Here is a 23886-nt window from a genome sequence, read left to right on the forward strand (position 1 = left end):
GATGCTCATCATCACATTGTTCTTAGTCGAGGGGAAAGACTAAACAAACCTGGACTATCTCTATCACAGAATACTCTGGAACATTTACAAAGAACATGAATAGGCCAGAATAGGGAATACAGCATTTCAGCATGCAGCGCTTTTTAGGTTTTTAGGTGTATACATACACACACAGGTCAGTAAATTCTTAGAGAAAGTTCTGCAAAGATAAACAATGGTAGTCTCTGGGAAGAGGAGGGTAAGGAGGTATGAGAGGTCATCTGAAACTCTACTTTATCTGTGTTGTAAAACTTCTTCTAGAAATGAGTCATATATTATTTGTGTAATCAAAAATACTTATTTTTATTTTGCTTTAAAAAAAAAAAAAGGAGAGAGAGAGAAGAGAGAACCATCCAGGAACATACCTCTAGTAGATGCTTGATCCCCAGATCATCTCATTTTAAAACACCCACTCTCTCCACTGCATCCCACTACTTCTCTGTGGCTTTTATATTTTTTTTTCCTTCTGTGTCTTTTTTTCTTTTAGGTTGGTGCAAAGATAATTGCGGTTTTTGCCATTACTTTTGGCAAAAATCTCAATTAAATTTGCAGCGACCTAATATATCTTTCCCTTTTCTAAAACCTAATTTATCATCTTATGTTTATGTGCTTTATTTTGACACAGGGTCCCTCCTTTTCTATTTACATAAATTTAAGGGGTAAAGTGCAGTTTTTTTTTTAAACATAGATACACTGTGTAGTGATGAAGTCCTGGCTTTTATTATACCCATCACCCAAATAGTGTACATTGTGCCCATTAATTAATTTCTCATCCCTCATTCTTGCCAACCCTCCCACCCTTCCCAGTCTTGCATGTCTATTATTTCACTCTATGTCCATGTCTATACGTAATTTAACTCCTGCTTACAAATGAGAACAAGTGCTTTTTGACTTTCTGTTTCTGAGTTGATTCACTTAAGATTATGGCCTCCACCTTTATCCATGTTACTGTAAAAAACATGAATTTATTCTTTTTTATGGCTAAGTAGTATTCCACGGTGTATATAGCACATTTTCTTTATCAGTGTCATCCATTGATGGACACTTAGGTTGACTCTCCGACTTTGCTATTATGAATAGTACTGCGATAAACATACATGTGCAGGTGTTTTTTTTTGGTAAAATAATTTATTTATTTTTTTTGGTTGGATATCTAGTAGTAGGATTGACAAATCTTATAGTAATTCTGTTTTTAGTTATTTGAGAAATTTCCATACTGTTTTCTCTAGAAGTTGTACTAATTTATATACATTCCCACCAACAGTGTATATGTATTCCTTTTACTCCATATCCTTGCCCACATCTGGTTTTTTAAAAATCTTTTTAATAATACCCATTCTGACTACCATACAATGATATCTCATTGTGGTTTTAATTTGCAATTCTCTGGCGATTAGTGATGTGGAGCACGTTTCCATATTCTTGTTGGCCATATGTGTGTCTTCTTTTGAAAAATATCTGTTCATGTCCTTTGCCCACTTTTTAACGGAATTATTTCAAAGGTTTCGAGTTGATTGTAGATTCTGGATATGAGTCCTTTGTTGGATGCATAGCTCGTGAATCGTTTCTCCCAATCTGCAGGTTGTCTGCTTATTCAGCTGATTATTTTACTGACAGATGCTTTCTAGTTTAGTTAAGTCCCATTTGCCTATTTTTGGTTGTGTTGTATTTGCTTTTGAAGTCTTAGTCGTGAATTTTTGCCTAGGCTAATGTCCACAACTTTTTCCTAGGTTTTCTTTTAATATTTTTATAGCTACAGATTTTACATTTAAATCTTTACTCCATCTTGTGTCAATTTCGTGTGTATGGTGAGAGATAGGAGTCTAGTTTCATTCTTCTGTGAATGGCAGTCAAGTTTTCCCAGTACCATTTATTGAATAGAGTGTCATTTCCCCAGTGTATATTTTTGTCAACTTTGTCAAAGATTAGTTGGCTGTAGGTATGTGGCTTTCTTTCTGGGTTCTCTATTCTGTTCCATTGATCTATGTGTCTATATACCAGTGCCATGCTGTTTTGATTGCTATAGCTTTGTAGTATAATTTGAAAACAGGTAATATGATGCTTCCAGCTTTGCTTTTCTTTGCTTAGGATTGCTTTGTCTATTCTATTTAGGGCTATTTTTTGCTTCCACATGACTTTTAGGATTTCTTTTTCTTTTTTGTAAGCAATGACAATAGTCATTGTCATAGCAATAGTAGCAAATATTTAACTTAACTGAATACTTTCTCTTATCACATGTCTGTATATGTAGTTGTGCTTCTTACACGCATACTGAGTCATAATCACTTTATCTCCCTTTTAGTCATGCTGAGAACACTTCCTCTGTCCAGGCACTACAGGGAAGCTCTGCCTTCTTTGCTGGCAATTGTAGTTATTTCTCCAGTGCATTACAACTCTTTGCCTGGTCTGATGGTCTAATTTGTCCCTTTCAAAACCTCATAGTTTTAGCAAGGAAAAGCTTGCTTCCTGGATGAGCCATGGGTCACACAATTTCCTTTATTAAAACTGCTTCGTGAGGCTTTCTCTTTCTTTACTTAAAAAAGGTGTATGTCATAAATTAACATAGCACAGGCCAGTCATGGTGGCTCACACCTGTAATCCCAGTACTTTGGGAGGCCAAAGCAGGCAGATCACATGAGGTCAGGAGTTTGAGACCAGCCTGGTGAAACCCTGTCTCTACTAAAAATACAAAATTAGCCAGGTGTGGTGGCAGGTGCCTGTAATCCCAGCTACTCAGGAGGCTGAGGCAGGAGAATCACTCTCACCTGGGAAGTGGAGGTTGCAGTGAGTTGAGATCACACCACTGCACTCCAACCTGGGCAACAGAGCAAAACTCCATCTCAAAAAAAAAAAATTAATATAGCCCAAAAATGTGCTTTGTTGGGTGTGTAGTTTTTTGTTTGATTGATTTGTTTTAATAGTTGCCAACATTCAAATATTAGAAGATTTTATAGAAAAATATAGCCTTATTCTTAACATATTTACAGTGGGCTGGAGCCCCACAGTGGCCACCTCATTGAGACAGGGCATTCGTTTCCTATTCCCCATGGTCACGTGCTTCCAGCTTAGTGCACACAGGCATGCTTCTGTCTGGCTCCCCTAGACAGCTGAATTTGGAGCACATGATTTATTGCTCCTGTGTTTGCCCCTCCCTCTCCCTGAGGCTGCGCTATTGCCTCTGCAGCATCAAGGTTTATTCCTTCTCTGCTCATAGATGTTATATTACTGGCTTATATTGATTTTATCTTTAGAGGGTTCTCAAAGGATTTCTACATGTCGATTTAGCCAAAACATTCACGATTACTTCAACAAAACAGTTAATCTGAGGATGTTTCTAAAACTTTATTTCTAGTGCTTTCTTTGCACCTATAGAAGCTATTAGTACACTTTTAAAACAACTTTTTGTATTTGAAGAATAGAGATTCCGTTATTGTCTTATACCCAAATATGCTGTATCTTAGAGCAAGAAAGAGGCACCCTGTAATTATGAGAATCTGAAAAAGAATTTTTCTTACATGCTGACTTTTTTCCTTTTTAAAGTCATACTTAACCTTCCAAAAAAGAAAAGATCCAAAAGTCAGCAATCTCCTGTCAAATGACTGCCTAATTTGAATTTCAAGTTATTTTATGAATGGAAAATGAATAAACTCATTTAAAAAAACAATTTGCATTTCATGATTACATATGATTGAATAAACAACAAAGTTATTGTGGAAGTGAATTTTTAACAATTGAAAAAATTATTCAGAGACATTGAATGTTAGTTAGGTCTGAGATGGAAGAGTTTATGATAGTGATCAAAGCCTTTCTTTACTTATTTTCCTCTCATTGATCATTAGGTTTGTTTTGCTCTCTACTTCTTCACTTCCATCCCAATTTCAGCTTTGATTATCTATTTAAACGCTGATGTTTCGGTATTACTTTTCTTTCCATTTTGATGGAGCACTCTAAGCTGGCCAACATTTTCTTGGCGGCTTGCATTCAAAGCAAAAGCTTTCATACTAATATAGTTACACTGCTTTGTTTTCAACTAAGTTGGTTTTCAAATTTTCCCATCCACAACGGTTTACAAATCTTTTGAAGATAAGAACCGATGGCTTTGAATTAGGGCAAGGAAAAATTCCATAAAACTAGATTTTCTACATCTGTGACCCAGAGGTTTCAGTCCTTAGACTTGAAGGCTGCCGAGGATCTCTTGAAAATTTTTAATGATATTGTAACCTACATAACAATGTCTACTAATATGTTTGTGTTGTATATGATACTCTGTATTATATGTAATACCAATCATAAAAGAGAATGTCCATTTTTCTAACTACTTAATTAAATAGGATGCTGTACTGCTAATATTCTTTATAAAGAAGACATACTCATACAAATAAAATGCCTTATAAACATATGAAAGAATGCTCAGCCTCACTTATAAAAATGAAAAGTCAATTGTTACAGCATTTAATTTTTTTACCTATCAGGATTATTAGGACCAAAAAAGTATGATAATTTACATCATGTCAGTGAAGTTATGATAAAACAGGTATTCTCCTTCTATGCCAGAGGACACATTATTTTTTTTATCACTAAATGGCATTATGTACCAAAATATTTTAATGCTCAGTTCTTTTGACCTACTGACTTCACTCTCTAGGAATTTATTTTACAGGTGCATTTATACTTGTGGTCAAAGACATACATACAAGAAAAACTTAAAAATTGTAATTGTCTAAAATATAAAATAAGAAACAATCTAGAGTTCCTCAGAAGGTTGAACATGGAGTTACCTAGCAATACTTTGGCATTTACTCAGGAGAAATGAGAACACGGATCCACATGAAGACGTACATTCATGTTCATAGCAGCATTCTGTATAACATACCAAAGGTAGAAACAATTTAATGTTCATCAACTGATGAATGGATAAATAAATGTGATATATCTATATGATGAAATATGATTCAACCATAAGAAAGAGCATAGTATTAGTATCTGCTACAACACAACTGAATGCAAAAACAACTAAGTGAAAGAAAATAGTCAGAAACAACTACATATTGTTGATGTGAAATATCTGGAATAAGCCAAACTGTAAGAGACTAAAAATAGATTATTGGTTGCCTGAGGCAGCAAGGATTGGGGATAGGGAAAGGGAGTGACTTTTAGTAAGTACAGGGGTTTATTTTTGAGGCGGTGTGTATATTCCAAAAGTAGATTATAGTACTGGTTGCACAACTGTAAATATACTAATACCATGGAGCTGTATATTTTAAATCCGTTTATTAATATGAATTTTACTTCAGTAGTTATTTTTATAACCTAAATGACCAGCAATAATGAGACTGGTCACATAAATAAGGTAAATACATGCAATGGAGAGCTCCACTGTCATTTTAAAAAAAAAAAAACAAGATTACTTTATTTATGGAAATATAAAACAACATCTTTTAAAATTAAGAAAGCAACGTACAGAATAACGTTATGTACCATGGTTCCACTTGTGTAAAAAAATGCATAGAACAATTTCTTGAAATATACTTAAGAAACTAATAACAGTTGTTGTTGCCTTTGAGGCATGTAACTAGAATATGGGGCTCTAGAACAGGAGTTTTTCTTTTCAGCATTCCCTCGTATATTTTCTTAAATGTTTTATTGTGCATATGTTTATATTACAGTTTGCTTTTTAAAATTAGCTTTCTTTTCTAAAGGGAAAAAGGACAAAGGAAAAAGAAAGTCAATTGGTGAAACATTAAATGTGTGATGCGTGCCGTGTTGTAGGGCATACACAGGTGTTGACAGTGGAGACCTGCCTCAGAAGTTCACCCATTTAGCTAGGAAGAAAACGAATACATAAATGAGAAAGTAATTTATGGCAATTTTAAATAAAATAAAAGTGGTGTGAGAAAACACGTACCAGTGCTGTATGTACAAACAGAGAGCTCTCTGAGCTTGGTGCTAACACTAGGGAATCACAGGACAGCCACACCACACTTCAAAAGGGCAGGTGGTTTTTCAAAGTCTTACTTTTGACAGAATGATCAGACATGTGGCAATTAGCATGTCGTTTCAAGCACAGGTGGCAGTTTAGAAAACTTCTAATAAAAATTACTGAAGTATGATAAGCCCAATCTCGAAATAAACATGTCCTAGAGATTTTAAAGAGCCTGCCCCATATAGAACACAACCGTGTTAGTTTCTAGAGTAATTCATAAGTAGCACTGAATACCTACTGTGTGCTTGGCAGACATACATATTTTGAATTCTCATAGCAAACCTGCAAGTTAAGAGTCAGTAGTCCCATTTTAACAGGCAGAGAATCTGTAACCCAGAGAAGCAAAATAAACTACCCATTGTCTTACAGCTAATACTGGGTGGGATTAGTAGTCAAACCCAGGCCTCAATCACTTCAGCACAAGCATTCTTATCTACTGATCTATCAGATTCGCAGTTTGAAATTGTTTCTGGTATGTTTTGGAGTAAAGAATCTGAAAGCAGAATTTGGTTGTTTTGGTGCCTACTGGGGTACATTTAGGGATTTAAACTTCTTCATTCTTAGGCCACTCTAAAATTCTTGAACAGAACTAGGATTAGACATGATAATTTGAGGAAAAAGTGTTTTTGTTTTTGTTGTTTTCTTTGCAGTTCAGGTGGGTAGACTGTAGTGTATGAATGGGACAGCCAGGTCGATTAGTAGCAAAGAATAGGATAATTTTTAAGAACTACCATACAATGTGTCAGATGCTTCTGTAGGGTGTGTGTATGTGACCATTTCACAGATGAGAAAATAAAGACTTGGAGATATCAAGCAACTTATCTAAGTCTTCATATTGAGTAATAAAAACTGGACGGTTAATATAAAAGTGGTTGAATCTGAATTTAAACCTAAGCCTTACATTCTTCACTCTTCCATGAGGCCATCCAAGCACATTAAAGATATAGAAGTAGCAAATGTAGGTTTTTGTTCCAAGAAGTTTGGCCATGAAGAAAAAGAACAAAATCAGCTGGTATCTAGGATGTGGACAGAGGTTAAAAAAGGATACTGTTGTGCTTTTTTATAATGAAGATATCAGACCATATTTAAGATGGAAAGTGCATTGAAAGATGAAATCCACAGTCCAGAGCACATAGTAAGTGCTTAGTAAATATTTCTTGCTTGATGCAATGAAGGAGTAAATAAAGGGAGGAGGCTGTACAAGGAAGCAGGCACTGATTGGAACCAGAAATGCCAGTTAGTATGTGCAAGAAGGAATGTCATCTTTCCAGAGAATCTGGAACAAAGGAAAATCAGGAGAGCAAGATAGCAGGAGATTTTCAGTTAGAATACAGGGCAAGTGGGGATGGTCAGATGGGGCATTCTCCACGTTCTTAGTAAAGTAAGAGGTAAAGTTATTTGTGGTACATGAGGAAGGCAAGGGCAGAGTCTGGGAATGAAGGGGATTGCAAACAACCTTTGCAGTAAATGTGGTAAGATCTCAGTGAGACTCAGTCCAAGAAAGTCTGTGTTTAGTTAGGTGTGAATGACTGACTGCACATGGCCATGTAACCATAAGAGATTCCATTAAGTGTCCACCCAAATAGTTTTACAAACTACTTATGCAAAGTTCACCAATATAGACTCTGGCAGTGCCACATAGCTGCTAGGGCTTTTCTTCTTGTTTGAATGGGCAATGCTATATACCTACACAGGTCCAGAGAAAATTAAAGTCTATATGCCAAGTTGCCAATTCCATGGCTGAAATCTGAAACAGATACTTAATAATCCTCAAACAAATCAATGATGAGCTTAAATAAACAATTTCCAAATTTCTTGTTAAAGTAACTTAGAAATCATTTTGTTTGTGACATTCCTCAGCCTTGTGTGATCATCTTTATGTTTATACAATGCTTCTGACTTTTTAAGATGCTTTCACAAGTATTAGCTCATTTCATCCTTAAACCCTTTGAAGTAGTTAGGGTTCTATTACTCCCATTTGACAGATGGAGAAACTAGATCACATGGAGATTAAGTGATTTGCCAAAGACAAATAGCTCTTTGGTGATAGAGCTGCAGATAAAATCAAAGTTTTCTAGTGCCTGGTCCAATTCTAAGATATCCCAAGAAAGCCAGAATAGAAATGCCAAGACTAGGTCAGGGTTTTGTGGCATTTAGAAGCAGCAATATGGTGTAATGTCTTTGGATTTTCAAAAGAATCCATGGATTTAAAAGGAAATTGAGAACCAGATCTCCACATGTTCCTTACACCCCTCTGGACGTGAAGTCTTTAGCGACCTTCTTAGTCAAAAGTCACAAACATCAGAATCTATAGGGTAGATATACTGAGTCTTCATAGATCTTTATGTTACCAGATTGTTATAAAAATACCTAGAACCACTATTTTTGACTAGCAGAAATAACTAAAATGCAAAGTTTGTGAATTAATGCAATTTCCATTTCCCATGAGTATACCACCACCCTCATTGGGTCCTCTCTATTCGTTTCCACCTCTTCTCTCCCCGCTTCTTCTTCCATTGCCCTCAAATGCACTTTTTTGTTTATAGCATTTTAAATACTGACAAAATCTCACCATTTTGATTAGACTGCATTTCCATGAACCTGGAGCTGTTCTTCAAGGCAGGGCCAGATAACTCCTGGGCACCCTCTGGCTCATGGAGGGTCCCTCCTGGTCATTTCCTCATGGTAAAATGGCCCCGGTGCTCGGCCCATTCCGGCCTGCCTGAGCACGGGCACGTGACTTGTACAAGATCTCTTCTAAACTTCCAAAATTAAAAAAGATGAAAAGTTTGAGTCAGAGGTTATTAACTTCCCAGGTTTTGAGAATTGTTTCTGTGTTCTAGAAAATATTGCAATTTCTCTCCTTGTTATTCACAATTCTCCCCATTTTTCTGTAACTGGTATAAACTGTTCCCTAATACAAATACAGTCAATTTTCCTTAATTTTGTCGTTAGTCACTCAAGCTCCCACTAGACTTATTAGCAAGATGGTCCTTTCAGTTCCAGTACTTCAAATCACAGATTATCTTGTCAATCCCCTTGAGCTTTGGGAGATGAGAGCCATAAGTAGATCAGAGTTTTAGGTGTTAGCTCTCAAATTGCACATTTCTTATTCTTAATGCCAACTGAAGTCTAAACTTGTTCTTTCCCCTTATTTCATATCTTCTAAATCCTTTTATGCTTTTTTAAAATTCCCTGATTTCAGTTCTTGAGAGTTATTTTCCAGCCAGCTAGCATCAGTCATTCATCTTGAAGAGCCTCTTTCCCACTAGCTTGAATGTTCCCATCACTGCTTTCTGGTTTCCAAAATCAAATTCTAAGGCATCTGAATTAGCATCCAGAACATCCCAATATGTGAGCCTTACAGTCTCTAGAGCCAGGTCTTTCCTGCAGTAAACTGGAAACACTCATAAAATCACACTAAGAGGAAAAATACAAATCAAAAAAGCTGAACTTACACCCAGATTGTAGGACAGTTTGCTGATGTGTCTATTTTAACTTACTAATAATTTTCATTTAATTACCTTGAGAAGCAGTAGAGCATAGCAGAAAGTGCAGAGACATCATAAAAAATTGACTAGAATTCAAATTCTGGCTAAGTTTGAACCCCACCGTTACTGCTTACTAATTCTCTGAACTTGGGTAGTTTTATTAACTACCAAATGGAAAGTAGATAATAACATATACCCCCACAAGGCTGTATACAGAATAAATACGATTACATATGTAGAATGCCTAGTATGGTGCCTGGCAAAAATTGTGTGATTACTTAATATTATTTAATATCATTACTCCCAGATATTTTCTTTTTTTTTTTTTTTTTTTTTGAGACGTAGTTTCGCTCTTGTTACCCAGGCTGGAGTGCAACGGCGCGATCTCGGCTCACCGACCTCCGCCTCCTGGGTTCAGGCAATTCTCCTGCCTCAGCCTCCTGAGTAGCTGGGATTACAGGCACGCGCCACCATGCCCAGCTAATTTTTTGTAGTTTTAGTAGAGACGGGGTTTCACCATGTTGACCAGGATGGTCTCGATCTCTTGACCTCGTGATCCACCCGCCTCGGCCTCCCAAAGTGCTGGGATTACAGGCTTGAGCCACCGCGCCCAGCCACTCCCAGATATTTTTATAGATTTATTGTTTCTATTTCTTTACTCATTTTACTATATTCATTCCCTTTCTTTCTATCAGAATAAAAAACATATTTTTACTTTTGAGGATTTTAATATTACTAATTATATTTTAGTAAACTTTATAAAGTCCAGATTGAGATTTTAGAGTCAATCATTAGACTCTAATGTTAATGGTTAGACATTAAAGTAAGTCTAACTGGTTTTTTCCTCAGAAAAACTAAGATGTTTTTCCTTAGAATTATTTTGTATACATGCAAATGTATTCCTTGCAGTATTTGAAAGTGACCATATGTTTTGCAAGGCAAAGTGTTTTACTGCCACATACTACTGTAACATAGGAAGACTTCAGCGTATATTCTCCCAAGCTTGATGAGGAAGAGCATACTCAGACATTTAGTTTAGTGGCTCATTAAGTCTTTCAGGTTATCTCTGACTGTCTTCCAAAAGTAATTTTTCTTTAAAATCTAACCAGCCCCTTTCCGTCTCTCACTCTGCTTTCCTCTGGTTTTGCTGTACTCTCAGGCGAGCCCTGCCCTGGCAGTGGCAAGACCGCTGCCAGCAACTCAAGGAGGAGCCCCTTCTAGTTCCAAGCTCAGTAGAAAAGCAAGCACACCCCTTCCTGTGATGCTAAAGTTATTATAATTGAGGAAAGGAGAATAGACGTCAAGTAAGCAGAACCACAGAAGGCCTCCAGATGCCTCATCAGAAAGTCTCATAAGCCTATGTAAAGGCAGAAAGGGACCTGGGTTTGGGGGAAGTCGGTTTTCAGTGCTTCGAATCCAAAAGACTCACCATTCCCCAAACCATCTCAGTAACTTCTCACTTGTTGGCCTTAAATCATTCTCCGAGGGTAATGCCTCCTGCTTGTCAAAATCCTTTACATGAAAGGAAAAGTCACAGATGGCTAATAAATATTTTTTCTATTTGGACAGTTTATTAATATCTACTCACAAAGGTATATTCTCTTTGGGTAGAGTTTTTAAATCATTTATGAATCTACTGAACCATATTATTTATGAATTAAAATAACTGGGTACCATTTTCATCTGTCACATTCACTAGAATTTTTCATGTTTATTCTATGATGAAAGAGGCATGTCAAATTGGTAAGTAATAGCTTATCAGACAAATGGTGAAGAACATTTGCTAAATGATTTAGGAACAACAACAATGATAAAATTAGATCTCTATCTCACAACAAACTCCAAAATAAATTACTAATAGTTTTAAAGAGTTAAATGGAAAAAAAATGAAGCCACAGCGAAGTAGGAGAAAATATACCGTTTATGATTATCTGTTCTCAAATTAAGGAAGGCCTTCCTAAAGATAAGATAGTGACAGAAATTATACATGAAAGGATTGACTAATTGGATTAGAGAAAAAGTCTGATGTATCAAAAAAATTTTATTTTAGTTAGGACAAAACAAACTGGACTCAACATTTCTAACATAAATATCTTGAGTTGGAATTTTTTATTCATGAAATTTATAGGGGAACTAATTCTGTCTACCTCCACCTCCAAAAATAGCTGCAAAAGAGGAACTATTCTTATGGGAGCTGTATCTGGCCAAGAGGGCCTTGAGTCTGCAGTGCAGAGCCTGAGCAGTCTTTAAAACTCCAGGAAGAAGAAGAACACTGCGGTGAGGTCAGAGAATGAAGAGAGGAGACAATACTGTCAGCAATTACTTAAGTGAAGAGCTTTGGCAACGGGGAGAAATATCTAAAAAGAAATTAGGAATTTGTTCATGGCATATGCTATGTAAAACCTTGGTATTACCCTTGTAAGGAAATTTATAGTGAAGTGCAGTATTTTTTTTGAAGTTTTTATAGAGAGGTTTGTTTGTTATGGTATATTTTTTAATGTATGGACAGGCAAAAGCAGGATTCAAAGCCGCCTACTTACGTCCAGTTGGTCCAGTTAAGAAACAAAAAGATTAATATCCTTAATAAAAAGATTTTAGAAACCAATAAGAAAAGGAAAATGCTATTTTTGAAATAGGCAAAGTATTTGAATAGATAATACTATTAAAAGGAAAATGGTTATAAACGTGAAAAACATTACCTCATTCGTGCTCAAAGGCAGGTAAAATTAAAAAGAAATGTTTGTCAAGACATTACCCTCTTTTCCTCTCAGAAAATCACCCCAAAATGAGAAAGAAATTTAAATTCCATTTTTGGGGAAACAAGGCAACCTGCCTAATTCCAAAACCCAAGATATGACATGAAAAATCGAATGGAGGAATGACTGAGAGGAAGAGGATCAAAGGAAAGAGGGAAGATACAGAGACAAGTGATTCTAGTCACGATTTAGCAGATAGAACCTAGGAAGGTTTTAGGTACCAGCAATGGTATGCTGATAAGTGTTTAACAACCAGGAAAAGCTCTGTGTGTCTGTGTGTGTATATGTGTGTTATGCATGTATACATACATGTAATATATTTTATTGATATAAAAGATGAATAAGGCCGGGCATAGTGGCTCATATCTGTAATCCCAACATTTGGGGAGGTCACAGCAGGAAGATTGCTTGCACCCAGGAGTTCAAAACCAGCCTGGGCAACATAGCAAGACCTCATCTCTACAGAAAGTATAATATTTTAAAAAATATATATATGGGTGTTATGGTGCATGCATGTAGTCCCAGCTACTCGGGCAGCTGAAACAGGAAGATCCTGAAACCCCAGGAGCTTGAGGCTACAGTGAACCATGATGGACCCACTGCACTCCTGCCTGCGTAGCAGAGCAAGACCCTGTCTCAGAAAAGATATATAGCATACAATATGGTAATAATAATAAAATTAACATACTCTTTATTGGAAATTCCATACAGCCAATTGTTAATTTTTGCCAAACTCTTGAATTTGTAGCCAACTATGGTTGCAATCAATAATCTTGTTTTTGAAGATTTTTCTTAATTCATGGTATTGTTTGCTTTGCTTCTTAGGTACTAGCAAAAACCAGATGCCTTACTCAACAACTTCCCCGCCACCACCTCCACCAGCCCATCCGGCCAGCCAACCACCATTGCCAGCATCTCACCCAACACAACCACCAGCCCCAAGCCTACCTCCCAGAAACATTAAACCTCCATTTGACCTCAAGTAAGCAAAAGATTATCTTGCCATTTCTTTCCCAGTGTCTTGCCATAGATTTTCAAACCATGCTTGGTTGAGTGCTGAGGGTTCCATGGGAAACTTCCGGGTCTACGAAACTGGGCAGCTGGCAGAGAGAAGAGCTGGCCAAGCTGGCAATGCTCATACCCCTAGAATCTTATTTATCTGTTTTATGTTGGGTTTCCCCTTAAGCGTTTATTTGAAGAAAATTTCCACTGTTTTTAAAAGTTCTAAAGCTTTCCTGAGAACCACCAACTCCTCTGCTATCACAATCACCACCACCTCATCACCGTATGTTTACTGACTGCCTGTGATGTGCTAGGCATTTTACATATATCGTCTCTATAACCTCATCGATTAGGTAGTATCATCATTATTTCAGATGAGGAAATGGAACTTTGGCTCTGCAAAGAAGCCAAGTAACTTCTCCAAGATCACAAAATAGTGTAGAATAAAAATTTCAATGAATGTTAGTCTGAATCCAGAGTAAACGTGCTTTAAACTACTATGCTAAATAGCTTCCTTTAATTAAAAAAAAATACAGATTTTCTCTCATCCCTCAGAATTTCTGGTGGGTGTTTAGGAAACTTTTAGTCAAGCCTGCTCTTGCTTAAATGTTCTTAGATGGTATTTTTCAGCAATCTCAGCACTGTATGGGTTGCTTATCCAGGATTTAATAGAATAGTTGGTAAAGGAAAAAGCCCGTGGCAGATTGGAATAAAATGAAATGTCATTTTAAGAAGAATATCCAGACAATGGCAAGCATAAATCCTTAAGACAAAATGGACTAGATATTTCCTTTCTTCTTGTAGAAAATTGCTTTACGTGATTCTCTTTCATCACAAATAATATCTCAATATATTTAGTACAATTTGGTTTTTTTTCACTTAAATTCCCCTACCAGATTGATGTTCCTTACAACAAAAGTACTTAATATCCATAATCCATGTAATGGAAACTGTTAATAACACTATTGGATTGACAGATTCCCTATAATGCGCGATGACTACAATTTTGGGAAAAGATGGAAAACATATTTGTCATGGAAAACCACTACTATTTTTTTTTTACTTTAATATGCTTTCTTGGGGGTTTAAGGATAGTAAGTAGAGGGTGTTAGAGCAGCTTCATGGCTATTATCTTATATATGACCTGCTTTGTGCATTTATATTAACAGCATACCCTTCTAAGCATTTGAATTTATGGATGTCAATTTAAAGCCTCTAATGCTCCATGATATCCAGCTACTTTTTTTTCAAAAGGGAAAATGTGTGTAGTGAATGACTTTCACACTCCCATCATAAAGCTCACATAAATTCCACAATGAAGCAATATCTGGGTTAGAAAATTTTCCCCATGTAGAGGAAGCTAGAAATGCATAGAGGAAATGAAAGCAAAATGGGTCTTGATGTTCAGGCTCAAAAGGTCACATTTCACATGAAGGGACAATGTATGGAGTAGTCTGTAAGAAGAATTGTGAAAGATATAGGTGTTTCTGTGCTGCTCACAGCACCAGTCCTCAAAACATATACATGAGTATTTGCCAACCTGCAAGCGTTCCTCCTGTTTCTAATCAAATACCACTCTCAGGTCAAGAGCTAATAGATTTCCTTTACAGTCATGCAACAAATATTTTTTGAGCTACTATGTTGTGCCTTTGTAATACAAGTTCAGGAAATATTACTAAACAAACAAAGACCCCTGCAAAGCAGGGGCCAAGAGACTAAATACATAAAAATAATAAACAGGGCTGGGCACAGTGGCTCCTGCCTGTAATCCCAGCACTTTGGAAGACCAAGGAGGGAGGATCGCTTGAGCTCAGAAGTTTGGGAGCAGCCTGGGCAACATAGTGAGAACCTGTCTCTACTACCCATTTAAAAATTAGCAGGGCATGATGGTGCATGCCTGTAGACCCAGATACGCAGGAGGCTGAGGCAGGAGAATTGCTTGAGCTCAGGAAGGCAATGCTGCTTTGAGCTGTAATTGTGCCGCTGCACTCCAGCCTGGGTGACAGAACAAGACCCTGTCTCAAAAATAAATAAATAAGTAAATAAATAATAAACAGGTAAAGTATATGGTATTAGCACTTGATGCTTCCCGAGATATTTCCTAGAGGGAAAATGGAGCTGAGTTAAGTACCGGAGGTGGAGTATGAGGGTGAGTTTGGGGATAGCATGTTGTTACTTGAGAGGTGAGAGTAGCTCCCTTATATTTAATTGCAGTTTTTGCCATTACTTTCAATGGCAAAAAATGCAATTACTTTTACACCAACCTAATAGAAAGTGATACTTGAGCAAAGATGCAAATGAAGTAAGGGAGTTAGACATGAAAGAAGACTGTTCTAGGCAGAGAGAGCAGGTAGAGAGAGCAACGGAAGGAACAGTAGGGAGAGTCATCTCATGTAGGGGCTTGTAAGCCGTGATAGGATTGCAGTACTTATCCTAAGTGAAATGGGACTCACTCAAAGAGTCAGAGCAGAGCAGTGACATTTTCTGACTTGTACTTTGTAAAAATCACCTTAATGGTTATGCTGAGAAGAGGCAGTACGTAGACAATTCTCAAAGCAGGGAAACCTGTTAGTCAGATGTTATGGAAATGCAGGCAAGATATGGAGTAGCACTGCTCAGGATGGGAACAGTGTGGGTAGTGAGAAGTGTGCATATACTGGGTGTATTTTGAAGGAAAAGACAACGGAATTTGGATTTAGGGTACGAAGGAAAATGGGTGGCTCCAGTGTTTTTCACTCAAGCAAATGTAAGGATCATGCTTCCATCAGCCCAAGCACCACCATGGGGAGGCTAAAGATGTCAAAGGCTGAAGATGTTAAAATTACAACAAATCTAAAGATCTCAAGTGTTTTTATTTGCACATCTAGAATCGGGCAACACTTTGTTTCATAAAATATAGTGAGTTTTCCAATGAGTGAAGCAGAGGAGGCTGGCTTTATAAACAAAAAGAACTGAAGAAGCAGAAACAAAAAACAAAAGGCAGATTGGTCATTTCAAAGTTACTTTCCTTATAAGGCAGTTACAGGGAGCCAGAACAATAGAAAGATAATGGAAGTTAACATCGGCTGACTTCAGGTCACTCTTTGTTGTAAAGATTAAAAACAGAACTTAGTTATGAAAGATGAAAATTGGCCTTTTTGGGCAACTAGGCCATTCTCTGTCTCTCATGATTTCCCAAAAGGCCAGAAGACAACTCAGTTTCAGTTTGGTGAGCATAGGTGATTCCATTTTGATTTTCAGTCTGGTCTTCTGGGGCCCAGTATAGGAATTTAGTCCAAAAAAATGGCCTCCTAGATTTTGTTTAACAAAGGTAAGCAAGTTTTGTTTAACAAAGATGAGGTCATGGCTATGTTAAGTTTGAGGTACCTTTTAAGCATCCAGTTGAGTAAGAAATGGAGAGTCTGGGAGATAATTCTGGGTTTCAAATATAGACTTGAGAGAAATAGGAACATATTTCACACTGAAAGTCATGGGGCTGGTTAAGATGACCAAGGAAGGGAGTGTAAACAGAGAAGAAAAGAACTGAGCCCTGGGGTACTGTAACTCTCTGAGGCCTGGGAGAGGAGAAGGGGCAAAGGAGAATTAAAAGAGCAACCAATAAAGCCGGAGTCCTGGAAGCCCAGGAAAGGAAGCATCCAAGGAGAAGTCAGTGAGCAACTGTGTCAGGTGCTGGTGGAGACCAGAAAGTGAGGACTGTGGAGGTCAGTGCAGGGGAAGTTGTCAGGAGTGGTGGGGAAGCAAGCCTGATTGAAAGGGCTTTAAAAGAGAATGAAAGGAGAGGAAATGCACAGAGCAAATATAAACAACTCCTTTACAGCCGGGCGCGGTGGCTCAAGCCTGTAATCCCAGCACTGTGGGAGGCCGAGGCGGGTGGATCACGAGGTCAAGAGATCGAGACCATCCTGGTCAACATGGTGAAACCCCGTCTCTCCTAAAAATACAAAAAATTAGCTGGGCATGGTGATGTGTGCCCGTAATCCCAGCGACTCGGGAGGCTGAGGCAGGAGAATTGCCTGAACCCGGGAGGCGGAGGTTGCGGTGAGCCGAGATCGCGCCATTGCACTCCAGCCTGGGTAACAGGAGCGAAACTCCGTCTCAAAAAAAAAAAAAAAAAAAAAAAACAAAACAAAACAAAAAAACAACTCCTTTACAAAGAAAGGGAAAGCAAAGAAATGGGACTGTACCTGAAGGGAGAAATGAGATCAAAAGGCTTTTTAAAGATGGAAATAACAGCATGTCTGTAAGCTGATGGGAAAGACCCAGTCAAGAGGGAAAAAGGATTAGGTAAGGGAGAGGGGAGAATTGCAGGAGCCCAGCATTAGAGCAGAGGGGAAGAATGGCTTCTCTAAGCTTTACAGTTCTCCCGAGGTATAGACTGGAATCTCTAATTGGGATCAAGGAAGGAATTTCAGAAGACAGGGTGGACTTTTCATCTGCAGCCTGATCTGCCTACTCCTAAAGCTGTCCCCAGAAGTAGCTTGAAATCATATCATTCAGGCCAGGATGTCTTATGAGTGTAAAAGACTTGAGACAGGCAAGAATCAGAAACCCTAAATAACTTTGAAAATAAAGTAGTTGAGGCCAAAGTTATATTGTATTTTAAATTGTATTTTTTCCCCACCTAGTGGTCAGAAATTAGTTACATTTTCTGCTATTTTTACTCAGACATTTGAAGAGGAAATGAAATGGGTCAAAAGAGTATGTTTATCATTATTAATGTTCAAATCAACATCTTTTAGTGTAATACATTTTTTTTTTTTTTTTTGAGAGAGAGAGTCTTACTCTGTCGTCCAGGCTGGAGTGCAGTGGCACCATCTTGGCTCACTGCAACCTCTGCCTCCCAGGCTCAAGTGACTCTCCTTTCTCAGCCTTCCGAGTTCAAGCGATTCTCCTGCCTCAGCCTCCTGAGTAGCTGGAATTACAGGTGCCTGCCGCCACACCCAGCTAATTTTTGTAGTCTTAGTAGAGATGGGGTTTCTCCATGTTAGCCAGGCTAGTCTCAAACTCCCGATCTCAGGTGATCCGCCCGCCTCAGCCTCCCAAAGTGCTGGGATTACAGACTTGAGCCACTGCGCCCAGCCATTTTAATACATTTATTGGTATTTTTTCAAATTATAATTTTAACATCATAATTAATTTTTCATATGAAAACAGAATCAATGGTTATTTTGGCATGTCAAACAAATTACATGGTTATTAATAGTAATGAGACAGAAAAAGTGAAGTAATAAAAAATAATAATAATGGGAAGTGACTAAGGTGAGAAAAGGAAAGATTCCACAGTTTTTGCCCTGAAATCATTCGTAGTTATTTTAGGGATTTTCTTGGTTTTTGTTTGTGTGCATGTTTTATTTTTTTGTCTGTAAAATTGGAGGAAAAGTAAGAATTTACCGTTATAACCTTTTTATTAATTAGAGCTGCTTAAAATGTTCTGAAACTTGAGACTTGCCGTATCAGTAGTCCACTGCCAGTTAGTCTTCGCTCACGCCAGATGGAAAGTGTTGGCTTCAAGAAGTCAGTTTTCAAATTCCTTGTGGGTTAAATATAGGAAGACATGTTCCAAAGAAAAGGCCACAGGATTTTACTCTCAATAAAGGCAAGTACAGAACAAAGTTTAACGTATCATGTAGATTTCTTCCTCCTTCTTTAAAGAAAAAAAAAAACTTCTGATAATTATAAGCTAAATGCATGAATAGGTGAAACCCTGTCTCTACAAATATATAATGATAAGGGTGGAGAGAGGGGAGAATTGGAGGAGCCCAGCATTAGAGCAACAAGGTGGAATGGCTTCCCTAAGCTTTACAGTTCTCCCGAGGTATAGACTGGAATCTCTAACTGGGATCAAGGAATGAATTTCAGAAGACAGGGTGGACTTTTCATCTGCAGCCTGATCTGCCTACTCCTAAAGCTGTTCCCAGAAGTAGATTGAAGTCATATCATTCAGGTCAGGATGTCTTAAGGGTGTAAAACATTCGAGACAGGTAAGAATCAGAAATCCTAAATAACTTTAAAAATAAAGTAGTTGAGGCCAAAGTTACATTGTATTTTTAAATACACACACACACACACACACATGCATATATATATAAATTTAGCTGGGCATTGTGGCACATGCCTGTCGTCTCAGCTATTCAGAGGGCTGAGGTGGGAGGATACCTAAGCCTGGGAGGTCCAGGCCGCAGTGAGCCATGATCTTGCCTCTGCACTCCAGCATGGGGGACAGGGTGAGATCTTGTCTCCCCTCCCCCAAAAAAAAAAAAAAAAAAAAAAACAAGAAAGCAAAGTTTAAATGTCAACAGTTTTACATCTTTATACGTCAGGAAATAAAGAGCTAATAAGCTTTCTAAAAATGACAGTCATTAACTTTACTTTTCCTATTTAATTCTAAATGCTATAGCATAAAAACAAAGATCTACAGTGAGAGGCCTTGTTGAATAGGCCTATTATCATAACTTGTAAGCTTTCTTTTCTTCTCCTTCACCCTCTTCCTCTGCTTAGTTTCCTATGCCTTAGACTGTGGCTGGTTCCATTGTTTTTCTCTTAATCTCTCTATGGGGCTTTTCTCAGTGCTTGGAACCCTTGGAGCAATTACTGACAGTTTGATCTGGATTTACTCGTGACACCTGCTCCTATTTCTCCTCCTCATCTCATTTCCTTTTACTCTTCACCACCATTATTTATTGAATATTTTAATAATATACATCTTATGAATTCAGGCCTATATAAAGTGGAACTAAGATTCATATGTTATAATGTTGGGTCCATAAATAAATGCGTACAGGCAAACATTGTCTACAAGTAATAAATGCTTTGCATAAATGTGCAGACACACATGTATGAATATGCTATGCAAATACCCTTCCTTTTAGAAGTATTTGTTATTCATACAGGTGTTGAGGAAGTAAATTACTTAAATCCGGTCGTCTTTTTGATCTAACATCCTTTTCACCAATGATAATTTGCTTTCGTAATAAAAGTTAGGCTCTTGGTATTACTGGAATATTGTTAATTCATCAAAAAAATCAAAAGCCTATCATGACAGGAATTATTCTAATAACTTTCTAAAATGATAATCATCATAATAAATTAACTAGCAAAGTAACAATCCCTTTCCGTAAGGGGTTTATGGCTTGGTAGTGAAAAGAGAGACCTGAAGCAATTACCCTATAATTACAAAGGAATACAGAATAATCACTATAATGGATGGATGGATGATGCAGAGAAGCAATGCAATAATTAGGCTTAAGGAAGTCAGAGACAATGTCCCAGAGGAAGGAGTGTTTAAGGAGAGGGTTAAAGAATGGAGGCTGGTACAGTAATCAAAACAGCTTGGTACTGGTACCAAAACAGAGATCTCGGAGGCAACCCAACATATCTACAACCATCTGACCTTTGACAAACCAGACAAAAACAAGCAATGGGGAAAGGATTCCCTGTTCAATAAATGGTGTTGGGAAAGCTGGCTAGCCATGTGCAGAAAGCAGAAACTGGACCCCTTCCTGACACCTTACACTAAAATTAACTCCAGATGGATTAAAGACTTAAACATAAGACCTAACACCATAAAAACCCTAGAAGAAAATCTAGGCAAAACCATTCAGGACATAGGTGTAGGCAAGGACTTCATGACCAAAACACCAAAAGCATTGACAACAAAAGCCAAAATAGACAAATGGGACCTAATCAAACTCCACAGCTTCTGCACAGCAAAAGAAACAGTCATTAGAGTGAATCGGCAACCAACAGAATGGGAAAAAATTTTTGCAGTTTACCCATCTGACGAAGGGCTGATATCCAGAATTTACAAAGAACTAAAAGAGATTTACAAGAAAAAAACTAACAAGCCCATTCAAAAGTGGGCAAAGGATATGAACAGACACTTTACAAAAGAAGACATACATGAGGCCAACAAACATATGAAAAAATGCTCATCATCACTGGTCATCAGAGAAATGCAAATCAAAACAACATTGAGATACCATCTCACGCCAGTTAGAATGGCGATCATTAAAAAATCTGGAGACAACAGATGCTGGAGAAGATGTGGAGATATAGGAACACTTTTGCACTGTTGGTGGGAGTGTAAATTAGTTCAGCCGTTGTGGAAGACAGTGTGGCAATTCCTCAAGGACCTAGAAATAGAAATTCCATTTGACCCAGCAATCCCATTACTGGGTATATATCCAAAGGATTACAAATTGTTCTACTATAAGGACACGTGCCCACGAATGTTCATTGCAGCACTGTTTACAATAGCAAAGACCTGGAACCAACCCAAATGCCCATCGACGATAGACTGGATAGGGAAAATGTGGCACATATACACCATGGAATCTTATGCAGCCATCAAAAACGATGAGTTTGTGTCCTTTGTAGGGACATGGATGAACCTGGAAACCATCATTCTCAGCAAACTGACAGAAGAACAGAAGATCAAACACCGCATGTTCTCACTCATAGGCGGGTGTTGAACAATGAGAACACATGGACGCAGGGAGGGAAGCACTACACACTGGGGTCAGTTGGGGGGAAATAGGGGAGGGACGGTGGGGGGTGGGGAGCTGGGGAGAGATAGCAAGGGGAAAAATGCCAGATGTAGGTGATAGGGAGGAAGGCAGCAAATCACACTGCCACGTGTGTACCTATGCAACAATTTTGCATGTTCTTCACATGTACCCCAAAACCTAAAATGCAATAAAATAAATAAATGGGGAAAAATAAATAAATAAAGAATGGAGGGCGGGTGCAGTGGCTCATGCCTGTAATCCTTGCACTTTGGAAGGCCAAGGTGGGTGGATCACCTAACGTCAGGGGTTTGAGACCAGCCTGGCCAACATGGTGAAACCCTGTCTCTACTAAAAATACAAAAATTAGCCAGGCGTGGTGGTGGCACATGCCTGTAATCCCAGCTACCCAAGAGGCTGAGGCAGGAGAATCTCTTAAAACTGGGAGGCGGAGATTCCAGTGAGCGAAGCTTGAGCCACTGCATTCCAGCCTGGGCAGCAGAGTAAGACTCTGTCTCAAAAAAAAAAAAAAAAGAAAAGAAAGAAAAGAAAAGAAAAAAGAATGCGAGGGCCACAAGCAGGAGATGCTGATAAGGATGGATTATTCCAAAGAAGGGAAGCATGGGCTGAGCATGGAGGAACAGAAAACCAGAGAGTATTCAGACAGCATGTGAGTTTAGTGTTAATATGTGAGAAGATCATGTAAGAAAAGGAACTATGAGAAATAGAGGTGTACAGGTCAAGGCTTATCATAAGAACCTGTATGCCATAAAAAGAGCTATGGATTTTACTCTGTACAATGTCAGTGTATTTAAATGTCTTAAGTATTTTCTTCTTTTTAAGTAATATTCAGTTCATCAAAGTTAATAATGCAAAGGCCTATCTTACTTTAAGTACTTAAAGTTATGTTATATGACTTGTCATTTTATTTATACATCTAGTAATTTGTATTTAACTTAGAATTGTTTTCAGGGGGACAGCTCACATGCCTCAAACTAAATTCTTTCAAATCAGTAGTTCTGTTTATAAAAGTGGTTAATGAGGCCGGGCGTGGTGGCTCAAGCCTGTAATCCCAGCACTTTGGGAGGCCGAGGCGGGTGGATCACGAGGTCAAGAGATGGAGACCATCCTGGTCAACATGGTGAAACCCCGTCTCTACTAAAAATACAAAAAATTAGCTGGGCATGGTGGTGCGTGCCTGTAATCCCAGCTACTCAGGAGGCTGAGGCAGGAGAATTGCCTGAACCCAGGAGGCGGAGGTTGCGGTGAGCCAAGATCACGCCATTGCACTCCAGCCTGGGTAACAAGAGCGAAACTCCGTCTCAAAAAAAAAAAAAAAATAAAAAATAAATAAATAAATAAAAATAAAAAAAAATAAAAGTGGTTAATGAAACTTCCTTCGATGTTTCATATTGCATGTATATATTAACATATTTGATTTTATTTTTAAACATTCCAAATACCTGAATGAACACATTTAATCACCCCACTAAACAAAATCCTCCCAAGAATTTAAATGGCTCTCATAAATCTATTAAATTGAACCACAACCAGTACCCTTAAATATCCAATAGCATTTGCAATTAGATTTTTCTTATACTTTTTAAGAAGTATATTTTTTAAAAATTAAGCATATAAAAGGCAGGAATAATAGTATAACGAGCTTCCATGTTCTTTTCACCAACTTCAACAACCATAAACTCATGGCCAATCTTGTTTTATCTATACCCCCACCCACTTGCCTCTTATATTATTTTGAAACTAATACAAAACATCATATAATTTCAACTACAAATATTTCAGTAGGTATTCCTAGAAAAATAGATTCTGTGTATTAATATAAAATATCAAGTCAGTGTTCTGATTTCCAATGATCTCTTAAAACGTGTGTGTGTTTTAAGTTATTTGAATAAGAATCCAAATTATTCATATCTTTGTTGGCATATATGTTTATATATGTTTTATGTTTTGTTATTCTTTGAGACAGTCTTGCTCTGTCATCCAGGCTGGAGTACAGTGGTACAATCTTGGTTCACTGCCACCTCCATCTCCTGGATTCAGTAGATTCTCGTGCCTCAGCCTCCCTGGTAGCTGAGATTACAGGCATCTGC

General features: G+C 37.8%; 1 protein-coding gene across 10 annotated transcripts in view; it reads left to right on the forward strand.

Moving 5' to 3' along the window:
- FYB1 (FYN binding protein 1) overlaps positions 1 to 23886 on the forward strand; it is a 172777-nt gene that overhangs the window by 106932 nt on the left and 41959 nt on the right. For all 10 annotated transcript variants that reach the window (XR_004269286.1, XM_032278892.1, XM_032278894.1 and 7 more), the window contains one exon: positions 13095 to 13251. Coding sequence is in view for 9 of the 10 variants with exons in the window: in XM_032278892.1 (XP_032134783.1) it covers positions 13095 to 13251 (157 nt within the window). In the remaining variant the exon portion in view is untranslated. The remainder of the gene's footprint in view (positions 1 to 13094; positions 13252 to 23886) is intronic.

The sequence above is a fragment of the Sapajus apella genome, unplaced genomic scaffold, assembly GCF_009761245.1.
Source record: "Sapajus apella isolate SASKATOON/1434 unplaced genomic scaffold, GSC_monkey_1.0 scaffold11, whole genome shotgun sequence".
In the NCBI taxonomy this organism is placed as follows: domain Eukaryota; kingdom Metazoa; phylum Chordata; class Mammalia; order Primates; family Cebidae; genus Sapajus; species Sapajus apella.